General features: G+C 55.5%; 1 protein-coding gene across 2 annotated transcripts in view; it reads left to right on the top strand.

The window, feature by feature from the left end:
- Nucleotides 1-593: 593 nt before the first annotated feature.
- ABCA3 (ATP binding cassette subfamily A member 3) overlaps nucleotides 594-21450 on the top strand; it is a 32570-nt gene continuing 11713 nt past the window's right edge. For both annotated transcript variants that reach the window (XR_003531323.1, XM_027665784.1), the window contains exons 1-18: nucleotides 594-636; nucleotides 5283-5384; nucleotides 8229-8493; nucleotides 9328-9455; nucleotides 9563-9728; nucleotides 11981-12240; nucleotides 12936-13052; nucleotides 13569-13689; nucleotides 14560-14733; nucleotides 15418-15599; nucleotides 16737-16883; nucleotides 17173-17302; nucleotides 18025-18179; nucleotides 18933-19088; nucleotides 19384-19594; nucleotides 19873-20023; nucleotides 20977-21075; nucleotides 21229-21421. Coding sequence is in view for 1 of the 2 variants with exons in the window: in XM_027665784.1 (XP_027521585.1) it covers nucleotides 5331-5384; nucleotides 8229-8493; nucleotides 9328-9455; nucleotides 9563-9728; nucleotides 11981-12240; nucleotides 12936-13052; nucleotides 13569-13689; nucleotides 14560-14733; nucleotides 15418-15599; nucleotides 16737-16883; nucleotides 17173-17302; nucleotides 18025-18179; nucleotides 18933-19088; nucleotides 19384-19594; nucleotides 19873-20023; nucleotides 20977-21075; nucleotides 21229-21421 (2709 nt within the window). In the remaining variant the exon portion in view is untranslated. The remainder of the gene's footprint in view (nucleotides 637-5282; nucleotides 5385-8228; nucleotides 8494-9327; nucleotides 9456-9562; nucleotides 9729-11980; nucleotides 12241-12935; nucleotides 13053-13568; nucleotides 13690-14559; nucleotides 14734-15417; nucleotides 15600-16736; nucleotides 16884-17172; nucleotides 17303-18024; nucleotides 18180-18932; nucleotides 19089-19383; nucleotides 19595-19872; nucleotides 20024-20976; nucleotides 21076-21228; nucleotides 21422-21450) is intronic.

The raw sequence follows: 21450 nt of genomic DNA, 5'->3' as shown, positions 1-21450 counted from the left end.
ACACACGTGCATGCACACAGACACACACAGAGCATGATGCACACACATACACATGTGCACACACATTCACACAGCATTATGCACACACACACAGCATGATGCACACACACATATATGTGCACACACACATGTTCACACACGTACACACACACGTGCACACACAGAGCATGATGTACACACACCAACACGTTCACACACACGTTCACACACACGTTCACACACATGTGCACACACACGTGTGCACACAAATACACAGAGTATGATGCACACGCACACGCACTCACACACACACACACTCACACTGTCAAACTCTCACACACACACACACACACACTCACACTCACACAAACACACACACACACACACACACACTCACACTGTCACACACACACACACACACACACACTCACACACACACACACACTCACACTCACACTCACACTGTCACACACTCACACTGTCACACACACACACACACACACTCACACAATCACACACTCACACTCACAATGTTCACTCTCGGTCTCGCCCCGCCCGGCCCGGTCCCTCCCCCGCGCGTGCGCGGTGCGGTCGGTCCCGCGGGGGGGCGGGCGGGGCCGGACGGAGCCGGAGCCGCAGCCGGAGCCGCCCGGCCCGGTGAGTGAGGGTTGATGGGCACGGGGGGGGCGGCACCGGCTCCCGAGGTGATGGCACCGGGGGGACGGCACCGGGGGGTGCGCGGGGCCGCGGCCTCTCGGGCGGTCGGCGGGGTGGCCCCGCCCGGGGCTGCGGCAGCGCTGGGGCCCTTGGCCCGGCTCCTCCCGCTGCCGCCTCCGCGCTCCGGCCCGGTCCCGGCGGTGGCTCCTGCGGAGGCTGCGGGGCCGCGGCGGGGGGGAGGCGGCGCCCCGCGAGCTCCCCGGGGATGCTCGGCCGCGCTCGGTACCCGCGCCCCGATGGCACCCCGGGGCACACGGGGCAGCCCTCCCGGGGCACACGGGGCAGCCCTCCCGGGGCAGGGACACGGGGGCTGCGGGGATCGAGGGGGCACCTGCCGGCCCCGCTGCGCCCCGGGGCCCGGACCGAGCAGGTACCGACCCTCGGTATGGGAAAGTCGCTCATGCCAACACAGACACTGAGGGTCTGGAGCGTGTCCAGATAAGGGAAAGGAGCTGGGGAAGGGGCTGGAGCATCAGGAGCGGCTGAGGGAGCTGGGGGGGCTCAGCCTGGAGAAAAGGAGGCTCAGGGGGGACCTTCTGGCTCTGCAACTCCCTGACAGGAGGGGGGAGCCGGGAGGGGTCGGGCTCTGCTTCCACCCAGGGACAGGACCGGAGGAAACGGTCTCAAGCTGCACCAGGAGATGTTTATATTGGATATTGGAGAAATTTCTTCCCCTACAGGGTAGTCAGGACTGGCACAGGCTGCCCAGGGCAGCGGTGGAGTCACCATCCTTAGAGGGGTTTAAAAAACAAGTAGGAGGGATCCCCCCTCCCCAGATAGGGACATGAGAAACACAGTTGTTAGGCTCCAGACCTTGTTCTTTTGTTAAATCCATGATGCCACTGAATTTGGAGAGTTTGCTTTTTTACAGGCAATTGGAAACTCGCTTGGCAAACCAGTGCCGGTGTTTGTAGGGGAAAGGGTTTGACCAGCTCTTGCAGCAGCTTTGTCCTCCCTCTCTTGCTGCTGCCCCAGCACAAAGGCTGTTACAGACACAGCCCTGGAGCCCATCAGGCTGTGCCCACCGACCCCCCCCCCCCCGTGCCCCACTGCAGGGCAGCAGCCCACAAACCAACCCTCATTCTGCAAACAGGACCCACCTCCAGCACTGTTTGTGTTTACTTCTTTATTTCGAGGCCTGAAGTTCCTGTCTGGGGAAAAACCGGATCTGTAGGGCATTGGGATTTGGGTTTGCAGAGGGCTGCGAGGTCACTGGGCACTCAGTCCCTGCAGCACCCAGCACTGCTGGGCTTGCAGCCTCCTAGAAAGTTTTATTGCTATTTGCACAGCCAAGGTGAGGTTTTTACGGTCTGGCTGTTTGTTGTCACTCCCACATCTCTGTGAACAGTGAGAAGGAGAAAACACCCCAGCAAGAGAGTGGCTGGTCTGGTGGCTGCTGGCCCTGGTTGTTCATTGCAGGACCAGGGGCTTTCTGGATGCTCCCAAGTCGGAAATCACTCTCTCTTCCTGAAAACACTGGCCATAAAAAGTGGCTGCTTGTGCTTTTAATTTCCAGCACAAACGCTGCGGGGAGCAGAGAGGCATTTCCTTCTCTGGCGGCAGCGTGGAAACCCCCCCGGGACTGACAGGCCTCACCAGGGGTGTGATGCCACCACCCCGGGGCACTGGGGCACTGGGTGGTCCTCACAGGGTCACAGAGGTGGAGGCACCCGCAGGGTCTGCAGCTCGTCCCCCGGGGGTGACACGAGGCCTCTGCAAACCGGCAGGAGAAACGCCGGTTTTATATAAAAAAAGGCAACGTCTGCCATTTCCAGGGCTTGTTACTATGGGAACAGGACATCAGAAGAGCAGGGATGCGGCGTGTGCTCTAAAATAACTGCCAGCTCCCAGGAGCACGTGGCCTTTGCTCGGCCCACCCGGCCCTTTCCGCTGAGAAGGCAGCCAGGCATGGCCAGATCCCGGCTGGAAGTGGGTCAGGAGGTAGGATGCTGGGGCCTTGATCCCTGCCAATCCTCAGCCTGTCCTTGTCTAAATCCACCGGCAGGAGAGCTCCGGTCCCGGCTGGCAGCTGCTGCTGCCACATTACCCGGCACAGCTCGGCACAGCAGCAGGGGCTGGGGGGCCCCCGTGGTGAGCACCACACTGGTACCCACCCGTGCAGGCTGTGGGCAGGCAGGACAGCTCTCCTTCCTCGCTGACCTCCCTGGGGATGGCCAGGGCGAGTCCAGGATCACAGAGTTAGCAGACCCTTCCTCCCGCTGCAGTCAGGTGTGGAGAGTAGGGTGTTTCCAGTGAGGGGGAGAGGAACTGGGTTGTTCTCCCTGAAGCTGATGGTGATCGTCTCTCTCTTCCCCCGAATCTTTGTCTGTGCCTCTTGCTGGGAAATTCAGTCTCATCTCATAGTGCTGAGGTGAGGCGGGAGCATCACTGGAGGGGACAGCCCGGCCTGCTGCCGTGTGTCCTCCTGCCAGGCACCTCCGAGGTCATTGTCAGCCGTCCTTTCCTGCTGCAGGTGGTCCCAGGCATGGACCGTGGGCACTGCCTGAGCTGCCTCTGGTCATGGGCATCTCGGGGCTGATCTGGGCTGCACCTTCCAAAACAGGTTTTCTCTTTTGGGTTGAAAAAAAATCGTTTCTGTGGATGCCCAGAGCCTGACCATTGTTACTCTCAAATCTGGTAAGAGTAGCCCTGTTGTAACTGAGCTTCTTCCTCCTCTTATCCTCCAGCAAATGAAAGTCCAGAATGAGTTTTCTTGGAACACTTAAAAACTTGGAAAACATTTATTGGCAGTAATGGGGTTTCTGTCTTTGCGTAGTGTTTGTGCTGCCCAAGAGCTGCTTGACATTTTCCCAGCAAAGCACCGGCCCTGACGGCAGCGTAAGACCCGCGGGGGCGGCCGGGGGGGCAGACTGTGTTGGAGGGTGTGGTGGAGTGAGCAGGATTTGGGACCTCTGTGAGGGCAGCAGCCAGCTCCAGCCTGAACTGCCACATTCATCCTCTTTAAAGCGAGCCAGAATTTTGATTCCCTTGGTATGCTCTGAATTCCCTTCATGGGGGTGTATGAGGAAGGTTTCTGCTCCTGGGGGGCTCATTTGGAGGTATTTCGGGTGCTGCTGTGTGGGGTATGGGCATGTGTGGGGCTGGGGAACCTGCTGAGGGGTCCTGCGGCAGTGTGGGCAGTTCTGTTTGGGCACATGTGGACCAGAGGTCAGCTGGAGACATGGTACTTTGGGATGAGCTTTGCTAAATCCCTTTTGCTATTCCTTTCCCACTTGCGGGGGCTCTGATGGACTTTTCTGGGCTGCAGCAGCAGATCTGTTCTGCTTTTTTTCTGCCTGGAGGAAGATCCTTGAACACAGATGTCCCTGCTGTTGTGGGAATCTGTCTTCTGTGCATGGAGTGGCAAAGAGAAGGTGGTTTTTTTGTGTGCTCTGAGAACACACCTGGGTTTTGGGCTGGGGCTGGGAAGGTGTGTGCCAAGGCAGGAGAAGGCTCCTGGAGGGCTCGAGGAGCTGGTGGCAGAGGGCAGGTGAGGTAGATGGGTGTTGCTGTGCCCGCAGCCCTCCGTGGTTCTCAGCCTGCTCTTGCAGCTCTCCCTGTGTTCACCGTCACCGCTCCAGGAGCTGAGGTTGGGGCTGGGTGGTGGTGGAGGTTGGTGAGTGCTGACTGCATCCAAGGAGCTGATACTATCCCAGACAGGGCTGGAAAACGTGCTGTGGAGCATCTGCCAGGGTGTTGCTGATGAGTTACGTGTCTGTCCTTGTCCCTGTGGCGCTTTCAGTGCTGCCAGGCTTTGGAGCTGACCCCAGCAGGTGCCTGCTCAGTGGGCACTGCTGTGATCCGGGTTGGCCCTGTCAGAATTTGCCATGCTCAGGGGCTGGGGCTGCTCGGCAGGGGTGCCCCATGTCCAGCACCGTGGGCAGGAGGCTCTGAGAGTGCCAGGGCTGCCCCTTCCTCCTCGGTGCCACACTCCAAGCCTGAAATCCCAGCCCATCTCGTGGTGGGACAGCAGTGCTCCGTCAGGAAATGCCACTGCAAATGGAGACAAAAACAACTTGGAGCCATGGCAGATGCTTCCTGAGAGGGGGAGGAGGCAGTGGATTGTCCTCAAGCACAGACCTTCCCTTGCACTTCCCTGCCCTTTTCTGATCCTCGTCTCTCCGAGGAGAGTTTCTGCTGGGAAAGCACCGAGAACGTTGCAGAACCAACCCTTCTTGTGGCAGGAGGTGGAGGCACAACTTGAAATTTTAACCCATCCCAAAATAATGGGCTGCCAGGGGTTTGATGGCCTTCCTTGGGCTGGTGTTTGTGATTTTGTAACACTGTGCTCCCGCAGCTCAAGGAAAGCTGTTCCTGCCTCCTACTGGGAAGGACCCTGATGCTTCCCTCCCTGGGAACAGCCATGCCAGAAACCACAGGCTCTGGCTCTAAGGGGTCAGCAGGGACTCTTGGAGAGAGAACAGAATGGTTATTTTGCCTTGTTTGGGGCCAAGCCAGCTGCTGTGACACCAGGCTGGAAGCAGGGAGCTGCCCTGGGGCTGGATGGGATGCTGGATACAGGGACTGCCCTCCTGCCACCCAGCTCCACCAGTTCCTGGCACTCACAGCTCTCTCCTCTGTTCCAGGGTCCTGCGGAGCGGCGGCGGTGGCACTGGGCCCCTTCTGATGGGAGGATGGTTGTGCTCAGGCAGTTTGGGCTGCTGCTCTGGAAGAACTACATCCTGCAGGTAAGGCTGGCACCATGCTGGGGGGCTGCCTCTGACACCGCTGACCGGGGGTATATCACAGCTTGCCTGGGGTCTGGCTCCTCCAGCAAACCTCCCCCGCGGGCCCAGGGGATCTCTTGGAGGAAAACTGGGTTATTTGTGCCTGTGGTGTTGTCCTGCTTTTGTGCTGGGAATTAAGGGCAGGGCTGTGTGCTCGCTTTCCCTGTGCCCAACGTCCCCCTCCTGTACTCTGGCCATGAGCTCAGCTCCCCGTGTCCCGGGACAGGAAAAGCCAAGTACCTCCCGTGCAAAGGTGGGTTTTTTGAGCTGTCTCATTGCACGCCCGCCTCTGGTGGTGTCGCTGCCTCCAAACCCACCAGGGCCCTGGTGGTTTTTTTTTTCCTCCATTACTTTCAGAAGCAGCTTCTAGGGCTCTTAAAAATATAAAGCTGCTCCCAGCCCTCCTCCCTGGATGGCAGCTGGGTGGTGCTGAGGGCTTTTGGGACCTTGGTGCCGGCAGTGTCCCGCTGGCACTGGCCGTGGCCGCAGCGCCTTTAAGTGGATGTTCCTGGGCGGGTCTGCGGCTCCGCCGGGACCCGGAGCCAGCCCTGGCACAGCGCGGCGGAAGAGGAGGGAGCAGAGGTGGCTGCCGCCCGGCTTTATTTCAATTACCGTTCTGCAGCTCAGCACGGCGCTGCTGTAAAAATAAACCAAAGGAAGAGGGAAGGGCTGGCTGGGTCCGGCCTCCCCGCAGGCACTGAGCAGGGAGCAGGGCTGGGAGGAGACCAGGGCCGGCAGCAGGGATGATTTGCTCTGTGATAGCCAGGCCTGCAACCCCCCCTGGTGCACCCCCCGCGCTGCAGGACAGTCCCCCATCCCCTGTGCAGGGCGATAGCGTCGTTTTCTGGGTGTGCCTCGAGTCGGGCCATAAGCTGACTCAGATCTGCTGTGCCGGGATACAAACATAAATCCTGCTCCCGATGAGGGCACAGAGCTCCCAAGCCATCCTTGTCCTGCTGAGGGGACGATGCTGGGACACGTGGCTCGCCCGGAGCTGGGGCTGCCCCAGGCGGAGGTGGTGATTATGGATGAGTGTTCCTGTCACCTCTGAAATACACAGCTTAAATGGCTCCTGGCAGGGCTGGTGAATGTGTATTAGCCTGCAAGTTGAGGGGGCAGGGAGCTGTTCTGGAGCAGTCCATGAGATGGAGAGGGGTTTAATACATAGTAAATCAGTGGGAGGCAGCTGGGCTGCCAGGGCTGTTATAAAACCATCCGGCATCTGCAGTGTTCACTTTTACGAGCGAGCGTGGCTGTTGGAAAAGCTCCCTTTTCCCTGCCTGCCCTGAGCAGGCTGCTCCTCCCATGGGAAGCCCCAAGAGGGGCTTTTGGCTTTACCAGTGGATGCTGACAGCCAGGGTGATGGCAGTGTGGCTTTACACCCCTGTACCCCTCCTGACAAACCATCCAAGGGCCCGTTCACCCCAGTTGCTGTGGGGCTGTCTCTCTGGAATGGCTGGGCTGTGCTCAGGGCTCCCTTCATGCCCCACTGGAGACTGTGCCCACCTGAGCCTGCCCACTTGCTGGATAAAATCCAGTTGCTGAGACAGCAAAGTTGTGAGAATAAAACTCTTGGTGCTCCTCCTGCCTGGTGGTGCTCCTCTTTCCAGCCTGGCAGAGGGGAGGTGGAAAATCCGTGTGTCTTGTAAAGCCTGAATTAGCCAGAGCCCTCAGAAGAGGTTAATGCTGCTGCTTCTGCTCTGGGCACATGCTCTGAATGAGCAGAGGTGAATCCCTGTGGCCAAGGACATCTCTGGGCTGTCACTGCCCTGACTGAGGCTGGGGGTGCTGTGCTTTCTTGTGCCTGGGCTGGGGTGAAGGGAGCTCAGTTTGCAGGAGGGAATCCCAGAATGGTTTCAGTTGGAAGGGACCATCTCATTCCAATCCCCTGCCATGGGCAGGGACACCTTCCACTAGACCACATTGGTCAAGTGACCCCAGTTCCTCTGTGATGGATGAGCAGTTTTAAATGCTAATTAACCTGTGTTGGATGCTAATGAACATGCATTGGTGGTGTGTGTTATTAGCTAGTGGGAATTTGGGAATTTTGCAGGAGAGGTGGCCCTGGGGGAAACCACTGGAGGGTCATGCTCTGGCACAGCTGCTGTGTTCTACTCTCTGGGCTTGAGTTCATTGTCCAGTTGCTTGAACCTCAATTAAAAAAACGTAGTGAACCACCATGTGTAGTGCAGGCAGGGCTTAGGGTGCAGGCTGAGCCCGTGGGTATTCTTGCTGTGCTGCAGTGATCCCAATCCTGTAGCAAGAGGCTCTGCCAGGCCCCATCCTGGGATGCAGATCCCATATCCTGCTGCCTGCAGCTGCTCAGCTCCAACAGGAAAAGTTTCACTGGTTCCAGCAGTGTTGCTGCACTCGGCAGAGCCCCAGGGCACAGGGAAAGGACAAACAACCAACTGGGATCATTCAACCTGGCAGTATGGTGGGGGAGGCTCTAATGGAGGATGGTCTGAGCCAGGGAGGTGCTTAGGGTAGGGGACACCTTGGCTGGAGAGTCTTGAAGGTTGTGGGAACCAGTGCAGCATCATTCTGGGGCTCTGGAAAAACCCAGGTTGTGAAACCTTGTGGAATGCAGGATGCTACTGCTTATTGGTGTTTCCGTGCCCTGAGCCTCTTACTGTGCTGATCTACCTTCTGTGTTTCCATCTTCTTTTTTCTCTCTTTATATCTGTATATACCTATAGATATCTATGTATAGATAGGTAACTGTGATAGATATCTATATAAAGATACTAATGACATATTTGCTATACTTCTCTCTGTGTTTGTCTCTCTTTCCCTGCCCTGCAGAAGCGGCAGATCCTGGTGACCCTCATCGAGGTGTGCCTGCCGCTGCTCTTCGCCGCCATCCTGATCGCGCTGCGGCACCGGGTGCACTCCGTGAGCCACCCCAACGCCACCCTGTACCCCACCCAGTCCGTGGATGACCTGCCCAGCTTCTTCTCCTCCCGGCACCCCAGCAATCCCTGGGAGCTGGCCTATGTCCCCTCCAACAGCAGCGCCGTCCGGAGCATCGCCGAGGCGGTGGAGAGAGCGCTGCCCATCAACATCCGAGGTGAGCGGGGCCGGGGCTGCTCCTTCCTCCCCAGAAATTCCTAGGAATTGTTATTCTGAGCCACCTGGTCTAGTGGAAGGTTCCCTGCCCATTGCAGGGGGTTGGAAAGAGATGATCTTTAGTGTCTGTTCCAACCTAAACCATTCCATAATTCTGTGATTAGGAAGAAATTCTCCCATGTGAGGGTGGGGAGGCCCTGGCACAGGTTGCCCAGAGAAGCTGTGGCTGCCCCATCCCTGCAAGTGTCCAAGGACAGGTTGGATGGAGCTTGGAGCAACCTGGGCTAGTGGAAGGTGTCCCTGCCCATGGCAGGAGATAGAATGGGATGATCTTTAAGGTCTTCCATCCCAAACCATTCTGTGACTCTGATTCTAAATCCTGATGCTCTATTCCTGGGATACATAATTTTTTTCAGAACTTCAAGGCAATGGTTTGATTTTTTTTTTCACTAAAACAACAGGATTTTGGGTTGATTTTTCATGGCTTTTTTTGCAGTTTCTGTCTACAAAAATATCGCCCTAAAACAGTTAAAGGAAGTGGCTGGCGCTTCCCTGAGAAGGAATATTTTTGGAAATCTTGAGGCACAGAAAATTTTAGCACTTGGTGTTCCAAACTGTTAGGATTTTCTCTGGAACAGCTGACTCCTGCTCTCAAAAAGGAGGGATGTCTCCATGCCCAGGGTACAGTTCCAGCATCCCGTGTGACTCCCCTGTGTCTGACAGCAGGCACAGAGCATCCCTCATGTCCTGGACCAGACCGTTCTGATAGCTGAGCATCAATCCATGGTGTGTTGCCGTGCCTTGTTCCTGCATCTCCATGTTTCTGCCTCCACAGCTCAGGGCTTTGCCTCAGAGAAGGACTTTGAGGAGTATGTGAGGCTGGACAACCGCTCTGGCAGCGTCCTGGCTGCCGTGGTGTTCCGGCACCGCTTCCCGCAGAGCACGGCCCCGCTGCCCCTGCAGGTGAGTGCTCGGGGATGTGGGGTGTGGGGACACACCCGGGGTCACCTGTGTGTCCCACCTCGGTGTGTCCCACCTCGGTGTGTCCCACCTCCGTGTGCCCCCCGCAGGTGGAGTACGAGCTGCGCTTCAAGTACAGCCCCAGGAACGCGCCGCGGAGCGAGCAGACGGGGCTGAACCCCAACCTGGACCGGGACTGGCACACCAGTTACCTGTTCCCGCTCTTCCAGCTGCCTGGGCCACGAGAGGCCAAGTTTGCTGATGGAGGGACACCAGGTGAGGTCACCCCCCCTCTGGGGCACGGCCAAGGACAGGGGGGTCACCTGCCAGGCACAGCTCAGCCCCTGCCAGGGGGTCACCGAGGCTCTGAGCCTTTAAAGAAATAGGCTCAGACTAATTTTAAATTAATTTTAAATTAATTTTAAAAATAAATTAAATTTAATGAATTATAATGAAATATTTATTCATATTTATGCCAGTACTACATTTACAGAATATCTAATCTTAATATGCACTATAATAATATGCATAGTATATAATATACAATATAGAATAATATTGTTACAATACAATACTAAATATAAAATATAATTTTATATATTATATTTTTATATATAGTATATTATTATATGTTATAATTATATAATTTGTAAGTACAAGCCAAACAAATACTTATTTATATTTATATAAATAGTAAATTTATATAAATACAGACAAGTAATTCAATAATCATTTATATAGGTATTTATATTAAATTTTTATAAATGTGTGTATAAATCTATATAAATACAAAAATAATTAAATTGTTATATATTTATATGGACATTTATATTCAATTTCTGTCAGTGCATATATAAACAATTCATCAAATAATGACATATTTAAAAATAGTTATATTAAATATTAGTTAAATTATTAGTTATTAACTATGTATTTGATTTTTATATTTATATATTCTTATATGTTTATTTTATTCATTATTTAAATTTAATTTAAAATTAATTTTATATGTTTGGATTATTCTTTATAATTTAAATAATATTTAAATATTTACACTTTTGTTATATTTATTATCTATATTCTTTATTTCAGTTTTATCCTGTGACTTCACAGGCACTGCTGGCCTCTGGGCACCTCTGCTGAGCAGGGCTGGATGAGAATAAATTTTAACGTACATAAGTTGTTTTAAAATTTAATGTTTTTTCCATTTCTAATTTAATGGAAATTTTATTTCACGATCCAAACTGCCCAGTGTTTATTGTGCTGTTTAAGCGCTTGAAAAATAAGTAGAGCAGTTCTGTGGTTTGAGGTGTTTAAGGGCAGCCAAACCACGGGCAGAGCAGGAGCCAGAGGGGACACAGTTGGAGCTGGCGCTGGCTTAGGACTGGATTTCGTGGGAGCTTCCCCTGTGGTGGCAAAGGGGGTATTTCCCTCAGTGGAGTTTCTCCCTTCATCCATATCCAGGGAGAGTGAGAGTCTGAGGAAGTGGGCAAACAGGTTGTGCTCCCAGTGTGTAAATAAACCTGAGCCCCAGAGTGTTTGCTCAGTAAATGAGTTCATATCAAACGCTGTTCCCGATCTCATATTCCCACTTTTATCTCCTCTCTCGGGGTCATTGTAACCAAGGGACTTTCAAAATGCTCATTTCAGGTTTTTTAAGAGAATTTGAGTTGTTCTTCAGGTAACACCTGGCAGCAATCCCTCTTAAAAAGAAACTATTTTAAGTTTATTTTGTTAATTAAAGCTGTGTCAGGGCAGGGTCAGGTTGGATCTCAGGAAAAGGTTCTTCCCCTAGAGGGTGGTTGGGCACTGACCAGGGTCCCCAGGGCAGTGGGCACAGCCCCAAGGCTGCCAGAGCTCCAGGAGTGTTTGGACAATGCTCTCAGGGACAGGGTGGGATTATTGGGGTGTCTGTGCAGGGCCAGGAGTTGGACTGGATGATCCTTGTGGGTCCCTTCCAGCTTTGGAGATTCCATGATTCTATTGGGAAATTAAAATTCTTTTCACTGTTTTCTAATGCACAAAAATTTAAGCCCCATGTATGAGTCACAGGATATATCCTTCCTCCCTACAGCCTGTGGAGTATCCTGTATTCCTTTGGTTTACAAAGAAAAAGGTGACTTGTGGTGCTTGATGGTGGCAGAGAATCTCCCCCTTATAAAATCACAGCCATGCTACAGGACATGGTGTAAACTGAGTTTTCCTGCCAGCTCCTTCTAAATGATGGTTATGAGAGAGTGGTTTGGTCTGGTGGAGAGTGTCCCTAGGCTAGTGGAAGTTGTCCCTGCCCGTGGCAGGGGGTAGAATGAGATGAGCTTTGAGGGCCCTTCCAACCCAAACCAGTCTGTGATTCTGTGAGTTGCTGTCCATCCTTCCCCAGCCCCGCTGTGTCTGCAGGGCTGTGTCATAGTGATGCTTTTTTGCTTTTCCTCCACACTCCATTTTTGGTCCCTGTTCCTCTTCCCAAGGGCTGTCTCTCCCTCCAGAAGCCAGTCCTGTCTCTATCCCTGTGTGTTCTTGCCATGCAGGTTATCTCCGGGAGGGTTTCCTGGCGGTGCAGCACGCCGTGGACAGGGCCATCATGCAGTATCATGCCAGTGCCAGCTCTGCCAGCCTGCTGGAGAACATCACAGTGGTGGTGCAGCGCTTCCCCTTCCCCGCCTACGTCAACGACCTGTTCCTCTTGGCCATCCAGAACCAGCTGCCACTGCTGCTCATGCTCAGCTTCACCTACACCTCGCTCAACATCGTCCGCGCCGTCGTCCACGAGAAGGAGAAGAAGCTGAAGGTGAGCAGTGGGACATCTGGGTGCTCCCCTCCCTCTGTGGCGTTTCCCAATGGATGATGCCTTTAAATTAGGAACAAACTCCCTGTTGGGTTTGGAGCCAGTGCAGGAGGTGGGGATGGCAGTGGATTAACGAGCCCCAGGGAGGAATGTTGCTAATCCTGCTGCTGGGATGAGACTTGGCTCTCCTCGCTGTGCAGCCGAGGGTGTTGGACCACAGGGATGGTGTTTCTCCTGGACTGGGAGAGAGGGCAACACTTGTGGGTTCCAGAGTTTGTGGATTCAGGAGTTCAGTGTGTGGGAAGGAAGATTTTTGTCCTTTTGAGTGTAGAGCCCCGTGTGTGTGTGTGCTGTGGGGGTGGCTGGGGCTCAGCTGTGTGGTTGCAACATCAGGGCTTAGCTTATCCCAGGTACTGGGTGTCCTGCCCGCTACTGGGTGGCCCTGGTGGCACTGCTGGCACCCTGCTGTGGGTTTGAGCTCAGCTTGTCTCTCTGGGGACATGTTCTGTGGTGGTGGCAGCCCTGTCCAGGGAGGTGGGGACACCACGCCAGGCTGGTGGCTGTGCAGGGACCACTCTGGTGGCACCTGGGGCTGCCACCTCCTCGCTTGTGCTGCGGGGCAGAGCCATCTCCAGGTCACCCTGGCCATGCCTGGGGAGCACAGGAGCAGCCCTGGGTGACACCGTGACCTCCCACAGGAGTACATGCGCATGATGGGCCTCAGCAACTGGTTGCACTGGAGCGCCTGGTTCCTCATGTTCTTCCTCTTCCTCCTGGTGTCCGTGTTCTTCGTCACCGTGCTCTTCTGTGTCAAGGTGAGTGTCTGTCCCCAGGCCATGAGCTCTGTGTTGGCAAGGCACAGGGGTGACAGAGCTGCTCTGCCATAGGGCTGTCCTGGTGTCCCAGGGCTCCTCCGAAGGCTGGAGTCGGCCTTTTCCAGAGCAAGGTGGGCAGTGCTGCCCCACAGCTGTGTTCATGGCGGGGGGGACTCCCTCGGAGGGGCCTGGGGCTTGGAAGCCCCATGAACACTGTGCAGAGCAGGACCACCCTCCTACAGCCCTTGGAGGGACTTGGGCTCTTCCCTCTCCATGTGCCCACACCGTGGGAAGCAGGAGGGGGCTGCCCGGGTGCTGACCAGGCTGTCCCCTGCCCCTTAGACCCCATGTCACATGAAGGTCAGCTGTATTTCCTTCCTCTGGAGTGGTCTGGGAGTTTCTGGGTGTTCTCATCCATCTCAGTTTGTCTCTAACCCTCGGAGAACATCGGGTCTGGGCTGCCTGCACGTGCTGCAGTCACGGCTGGCTCCGGAGTGACCCAGATTCTCTCGGCAGGTGAGCGAACAGGGAGCGGTGCTCACCAACAGTGACCCCACGCTGGTGTTCACCTTCCTTGCCATCTTCTCCATCTCCTCCATCTCCTTCAACTTCATGGTGAGCACCTTCTTCTCGCGAGGTGAGTCCCACCCTGGTCCCTCCTTGTGTTACTGATCACTTCCACATGTGGAGGGGAGGGGTCTTTCTTCCTGTTTTTGGCTGCCTTTTCCACACAGTGGGTGGGAGGGGATGTGGGTGCTGTTGCTTCCCAAACCAGAGCAGGTCCAGAGTAGGCTACAAAAATGCTCCAAGGGCTGGAGCCCTTCTGCTCTGGAGGCAGGCTGGGAGAGCTGGGGGTGTTCATTCTGGAGAAAAGAAGGCTCCAGGGAGACCTGAGAGCCCCTTCCAGTACCTAAAGGGGCTCCAGAAGAGGTGGAGGAGGACTTGGGACAAGGGCCTGAAGGGACAGGACAAGGGGGAATGGCTTTGAGTTGAAATAAGAGAGATTTAAATTGGGTATTAGGAAGAAATTCTTGGCTGTGAGGGTGGTGAGGCCCTGGCACAGGTTGCCCAGAGAAGCTGTGGCTGCCCCATCCCTGGAAGTGTTCAGGGCTGTGTTGGATAGGCCTTGGAGCAACCTGATCTGGTGGAAGGTGTCCTTGCCCATGGCAGGGGGTGTGGAACAAGATGGTCTTAAAGGTCCCTTCAAATCCAAACCATTCTGTGATTCTACGACAAGTTCATGCCTTAGGGCCTCATGCTGCTGTCTCGCGGCCCCAGGACTCTGTGCTCTGGGGTGTGCAGGGCCTTCTGCAGCTGCCCACCATGGGGTTGGGAACCAGATGTGGCTCCTGCCTTGCTGTGGGACATGGGCTTGTCCTCATCCTGTCTCCATGTACCCAGCCTTTGTGCCAAAGGCTGGAATCTCCCTGGATGGAAGGCTGGTGAGGATACTGGGTGGCATCACCGTGTTACTGACGTTTTCCCTCCTGCTCTTCCCTGCTGGCAGCAAACGTCGCGGCTGCTGCTGGCGGCTTTCTCTACTTCTTCTCCTACATCCCCTACTTCTTCATCTCGCCCCGCTATGACCTGATGTCCCACAGCCAGAAGCTGGCATCCTGCCTCATCTCCAATGTGGCCATGGCCATGGGGGCACAGCTCATCGGCATGTTTGAAGGGAAAGGTGAGCAGCACCATCTGTTCCTGGGGAGGGAACATCCTGTCCCTGGGGAGAGGAATCAGCCTGATTTTCTGATGGGATGAGACTGGCTTGGTGGAAAGACGTCGGGGAGAAGCACTTTCCTGCTCCTAAGGAGAGCAGGAGGGTGAATTGCTGATTGCTTCCACACCAGGGGAGGCTCTCCGTGCCCCTGGGCTGTGCAAAATGCCATCATCACTTTAATTACCAAAGGAATTCTGTTCTAATGGATAGGAACCATTGCATTTCCTCCTTCCTGATATATATCTTTAATTTCTTTAATTAATGAGTCTGCTGTTGGTTCCAGCAGAACCATGCATTTACAAAGTGCTGGCAGTAGACCAGTGGCTGTGGTGACAGGGGTGATGCTGGAGAAGGGATCATTTCATCCCAGGCAGCGGCAGAGAACGGGGTGGAAGGAGCATGATGGGACGGAGGGAGCATGGTGGGGTGGAAGGAGTGTGGTGGGGTGGAAGGAGTGTGGTGGGGTGGGGAGCCTCAGGGTGTCAGTGCCTCTTTTCCCTCCATACATAGAAGGGATTGTAGAGCTGTGCAGGTGCTCGTCATTATAGAGCTGGGAACTGGGAGAGGGGATGCTCTTTGCCAGTCCTGGAGAAGCCTGTGTCCTGCTGGGGATGCAGAGGTGGCAGTGCCCCATGTGCCTTGCAGGGACTGGCATCCAGTGGAGGGACCTCATGAAACCCATCAGCGTGGATGACAACTTCACCTTGGCCCAGGTGCTGGGGATGCTGCTGCTGGACTCGGTGCTCTATGGGCTGGTGGCCTGGTATGTGGAGGCCGTGTTCCCCGGGGAGTACGGTGTGCCACAGCCCTGGTACTTCTTCCTGACGGTGAGCTCTGCTTACACCCCTTCCCTGGGCTCCAGGGGCATCATTTGAGGATGGTCACCACTTCTGTGCCATGCAGTGGGCTGGTCTGATGTATGACAGTGGCACCATCTGGCCTCCAAAGTCACAGTGGCTGCAGCATGTCCTGGCTGAAGGCTTATGCAGCTGTAATTTTTTACTGCCTATGAAAGTCGTCTTGGCTTTAAATCTTTGTCCCGACACTTCCTGGCATGCAGGGTGTTGTTAAATGTCTCCATGCCCAAGCAAAGGCATTGGAGAGAAACCTCAAGTGTGAGCAACCAGATCCAGTCATCTGACACCCCCCTGAGCACTGCCATCCACTGCCAGCCCCCACGTACCAGGGGGTGGGTGATGACTGTCACCTTGTCAGCTGAGCCACCCTCGCTCTGCCAAGCCAAACACTCGGCATCACCTTCAGCAGCTGCAGCTGTGGTGGGCACTGTGGGGAGCGACACAATCCCTTTGGATCCTGTGGCTGGATCCCTTGTTTGATAGAGAGGCTTTTCCTCCTCCCCTCTAAATTCCTTATCCCAACATGGTTTCACTCCAGCATCTCACTCCCTCTTGCAGCCAGGCCAGGGGAGTGGAGATGCAACTATCTGCCAAAAGCCGATTTTGCATCCAGGAGTTGTTGAATTGTTATTTCCACAGGGATTTAAGGTCCCAAACACTTGATTTCATTCCCAGAGAGCCAGATGAAAAGAAAAAAGGCTGTAACTGCAGCAGGTGGACTCCAGGCTGTTTGTATTTAGTGTGTGTCAGAGGTTTTGGAGGGAGTGATCATCCCTCTCGTGGGCTCTCCTGGGCTTCTGCCTGAGTGATTTTACTTCTCATTGAGATACTGACCTTTTCCATGGGGGTGAAGATGGAGAAAGCTGCTCTGTAACCCTGGGCAGTCCTGCTGTAAGAGAGAGATAGAGGAAGGAGGCAAGGCAGGAGGAGGTGTCCCATCCTGTCTGCCCTGCCTGCTGAAGGTGTGCTGGTTGGCAATTCCCAGATTGAGGAGAGTGGTCTGATAGATCCCTAGGAGATGTCTGTGGGAGAGGAGGGTGGCCAAAGCTGGGGAGAAGAGATGGGCTCTGCCTGTGCCTGAGTTCTCTCTCTCCCTTCCTCCATCAGCCCTCATACTGGTGCGGGCGGCCCAGGACTGTCGTGGGGAAAGAGAAGGAGGAGGAGGAGGACCCCGAGAAGGCCCTGAAGAGTCAGTACATTGAGGAGGAACCTGCTGACCTCGTGTCAGGCATCAAAATAAAGCACCTTTCCAAGGTACCCACTGCTCAGCACAGCACAAACACACCATAATGTTGGTTTTGTAAAATCTGCTGCCTGCTGGGGACAGCAGGTAAGGCTGTTCCCAGAGCTGGCTGCATTTTTTGGTGGACTGAAGTGCTGGGTACTTACAGGTGCAGTGACATCTGAATTTAACCTGAATTAGAGCTGTTGTCTACTGCAACACCCTGTGAGCATCCCAGTGGATGCTGGATGGAGTGAGGAGGTGGATTCCCAGAGCACTTGCCTGGACTACAGCATCAACTCATTAATGTGATCTCTGCAGGTCTTCAGAGTGGGAAACAAGACAAAAGAGGCAGTTAAGGACCTCACAGTGAACATGTACGAAGGGCAGATCACTGTCCTGTTGGGACACAATGGTGCTGGGAAGACCACCACCCTGTCCATGCTCACAGGTAGAGCATCCTGCTGTGGGGCTGGTGTGGGGCAGGGAAGGGCTGATGGCTTGGCCCTCAAAGAGGAGCTGAACCTCATCTCTGAGGTTGGGGAGGGGTTTTTGCTTTTCCCTGGAGCACCTTTGGTTTGCTGAGCTGTTGGCCAGGTGTGCTGGGGTAGTGAGAGGGAAATGAAGGGAGCATGGGGGTCCCTGCTCAGCCCTCTACAAGAGTGGGATCAGCTAGTGGGGGAAATGACAGCCAGTCTTTGTGCTGGAGAGCCCTGAGAAGACACCAGACCCACTCTAGGATGGGTTTCTATAGGCTTTGCCATGATAAGGCAGATAAGGTAGAACTAACTGGTCTTTGTCACCCTTGAGCTGCTGGGCTCCAGGGTGTCTGTTTTAGCATGATGGACGAGGTGACCTTTGATGGTTCTGTTCTGTTCTCTATTGCTCTGAGCTGCTCCTGGCAGCTCAGGGGGCTCATGGGACCTTCCTGGAGTTCTGTCCTGACCTCTGCTCGGCTCAGAGCCAGGCTTGTTCCTTGCTGCACTGCCAGATCCATGTCCCACCTGTGGGTGCCACACAGCCCACCCTGAGGGTGGGAGGAAGCTGTTGTACCCCAGCTTGAGCAGGAGATAGGCTTGCTCTGAATTTTGGCAGAAAGCTGCATGTGTGAGGGGATGCTCTTTGCCTTTGGGGTTATCCTGAGCTCTGAGGTTATCCTCTCTCCCCTGGCAGGGCTGCACTCCCCGACAGGTGGCCAGGCCTACATCAACGGCTACGAGATCTCCCAGGACATGGTGCTGATCCGCCGCAGCCTCGGGCTGTGCCCCCAGCACGATGTGCTCTTCGACAACATGACGGTGGAAGAGCATCTGCACTTCTATGCTGGGGTGAGTGTGGCACTGGGGGGCAGCCAGGCCTGGGGGAGGCAGCCAGCAGGCACCTCCTGGCTTCCATCAAGTGGTTCCAGAGGAGGCCACGTAAATGGTCAGAGGGTGGAGCCCCTCTGCTCTGGAGCCAGGCTGAGAGAGCTGGGTGTGCTCACCTGGAGAAGAGAAGGCTCTGGGGAGACCTGAGAGCCCCTTCCAGTACCTAAAAGGGCTCCAAGAGAGCTGGAGAGGGACTTTGGACAAGGGCCTGGAGTGGCAGGACAAGGGGGAATGGTTTCCCACTGCCAGAGGGCAGGGTTAGATGGGATATTGTTGGCTGTGAGGGTGGTGAGGCCCTGGCACAGGTTGCCCAGAGAGTCTGTGGCTGCCCCATCCCTGGAAGTATTCCAGGCCAGGTTGGACAGGGCTTGGAGCAACCTGGCATAGTGGAAGGTGTCCCTGCCCATGGCAGGGGATGAGACTGGATGAGCTTTAATGCCCCTTCCAACCCAAACCATTCTATGATAAGCAGAACAGCCCTTGCCTCCTCCTCCCACCTCATTTGCAGGCAGGAGCTCCCTGCTTGGCTGAGGGAGGAGTGGAGGGTCACTGGCAGCATGGCTCTGTGGAAAACCCCACACCAGCTGTGCCAGCTCCTTCAGGGGTGGGCAGGAGCCCATCTCTGCTTCCCCACTTTCCTGCCTGGGTATGGGAAAGGGAGTGTGGTGGGGTTTGGCAGACCTGGGCTTAACTCTCCCTTCCCCCATCTGGCAGTTGAAGGGATACCCACCTTCCAAGTGCCCCGAGGAGATCAACCACATCCTGAGGATCCTCAACCTGGAGGACAAGCGCCGCTCCCTCACCAAGGCTCTCTCCGGGGGAATGAAGCGCAAGCTCTCCATCGGCATCGCCCTCATTGGGGACTCCAAGGCAAGCAACTTCAATGGGATTCAGCTCAAACCTGGGGCCAGCACAGTCCTTGGGGTGGCTCTGAGGCTGTTCCTCACCCATGGTGAGCCAGTGGGAGAAGCAGGGACAATGAGAAGGGGACAGGAACACCCCCACAAAGGGGACGATGCCCTGAGGCTCTGCTGCCTGGCAGCTGCTCCCCCAAACAGGATCACTGCTGCGAGGTCAAGGCTCCTCCTGGGCCCCGGGGTTGTCCCTCTTGCACTGCTGGGCCTCTCCCAGCCCTTCCTGACCTGCCCCCATGTCCTGTGTGCAGGTGGTGATGCTGGATGAGCCGACGTCGGGGATGGACCCGGCATCTCGCAGGGCCACCTGGGACCTTCTGCAGCAGCAGAGGAGCAATAGAACCATCCTTCTGACCACCCACTTCATGGACGAGGCAGACCTGCTGGGGGACCGCATCGCCATCATGGCCAAGGGCGAGCTGCAGTGCTGCGGCTCCTCGCTCTTCCTCAAGCGCAAATACGGTACGGGAGGGGCAGCGGCCCACGCTCCAGGTCTGCTCGCCAGGGAGGAGCAGGATGAGGGCACAGGGCAGGGAGGGGCCTATTGCTCCTTGTCTGAAGGCTGGTTGCTCTCCATCCTGCTGTTCTGCCTCTCCTGAGGCCCGTCCCCACTCTTGCTCCTGCATCGTGTCCACAGCCCAGGCAAAGTCGTGCCTGAGCATCCCTCCCTCCAGCCCCCTACCCAGGCCAGGCTGGGCTGGGATTGACCCTCCTCTCCCTTGTCTTGTGGCTCTGCCCAGGGGCAGGATATCACATGGTGATGGTGAAGGAGCCCTACTGCAACCTGGGGGAGATCTCCCGCCTCATCTGCCAGTACGTGCCGAACGCTACCATGGAGAGCAACGCCGGGGCAGAGCTGTCCTTCATCCTGCCCAAGGAGAGCACACACAGGTAACGCCATCATCCCCTGCCTGGGGACCCTGGCTGGGTCCCCTTGTCTCCACACACTGGGGCACACACTGTCCTTGTGAGCTTGCTGGAAAGGGGAGCTGCTGGTCAGAGCTGGTCTTGGAAAATGGGGTTCAGTTCCTCCTGCAGTGTGGAGGGTGGCACAAACAAGGCAGGCTGCTCTGGCTCCAAAATCAAATCTATGGACCCAGCAGTCAGGGGAGGTGATTGTCCCCATCTACTCTACCCTTGTGAGACCCCATCTGCAGTGCTGCCTCTGTCTCTGGGGCTCCAACAGAAGGACATGAAGCTGCTGGAGCAAAGGTGCTGCGAGGGCTGGAGCTCTTCTGCTCTGGAGCCAGGCTGGGAGAGCTAGGGGCGTTCACCTGGAGAAGAGAAGGCTCCAGCAGACCTGAGAGCCCCTTCCAGGGCCTAAAGGGGCTCCAGGAGAGCTGGAGAGGGACTTGGGACAAGGGATGGAGGGACAGGACAAGGGGGAATGGCTTTAAGTTGAGAAAGGGGAAATTCAGATTAGGTATTAGGAAGGAACTGTTGGCTGTGAGGGTGGTGAGGCCCTGGCACAGGTTGCCCAGAGAAGCTGTGACTGCCTCATCCCTGGAAATGTCCAAGGCCAGGTTGGACGGGGCTTGGAGCAACCTGGGCTAGTGGAAGGTGTCCCTACCCACGGCAGGGAGTTTGGAATGAGACAGTCTTTAAGGTCCCTTCCAAACTCAAACCCTTCTGTTTCCATGATTCTGTGATAGCTGAGGCAAGGAAGAGCAGCTGATGGAGCCCAAAAGCTGCTTTTGGGGACAGAGGGGTGCTCAGTGCCACAGGCAGCCCTGGAGTTGGCTGTAAGACTTAAACCAGCTGCAGGGCTGATGCACAGAGGGTCTTTACCCCTGAGTGCCCCCTCTCATGAGCGTCAGTGTCTAACATCTCACTTCTCCACTCAGGTTCGAGGCCCTGTTCACAGAGCTGGAACACAGGCGGGAGGAGCTGGGCATCGCCAGCTACGGCGCCTCAGTCACCACCATGGAGGAGGTTTTCCTGAGGTAGGAACGAGGGATGACCCATCCCCATGTGGTTTGGTGATGTCCTATATAGCTTATGTGGGGTTTGCTGCCTTGAGTTTGGCTTCCTCAGCTCAGAACAGATTGATCTGGCCTGGGCTTGTATTGCATCACCTACTCTCCCTCCTGGCACAGGGTTGGGAAGCTGGTAGACTCCAGCATGGATATCCAGGCCATCCAGCTGCCTGCCCTCCAGTACCAGCACGAGAGACGCTCCAATGACTGGGCCATGGATGACTCGAGCAGCCTGAGTGGCATGACAGACATGACAGATGACAGCGGGGCTCTCATCACCGAGGACTGCTCCAGCATCAAGCTCAACACCGGGGTGAGCGCTGGGGGGACGGTGCAGCAGGA

Source organism: Corapipo altera, unplaced genomic scaffold (assembly GCF_003945725.1).
Source record: "Corapipo altera isolate COAL_440 unplaced genomic scaffold, ASM394572v1 146, whole genome shotgun sequence".
Lineage (NCBI taxonomy): Eukaryota > Metazoa > Chordata > Aves > Passeriformes > Pipridae > Corapipo > Corapipo altera.
The sequence above is the reverse complement of the archived record's forward strand: the minus strand, read 5'-3'. Positions and strand labels throughout refer to the sequence as shown.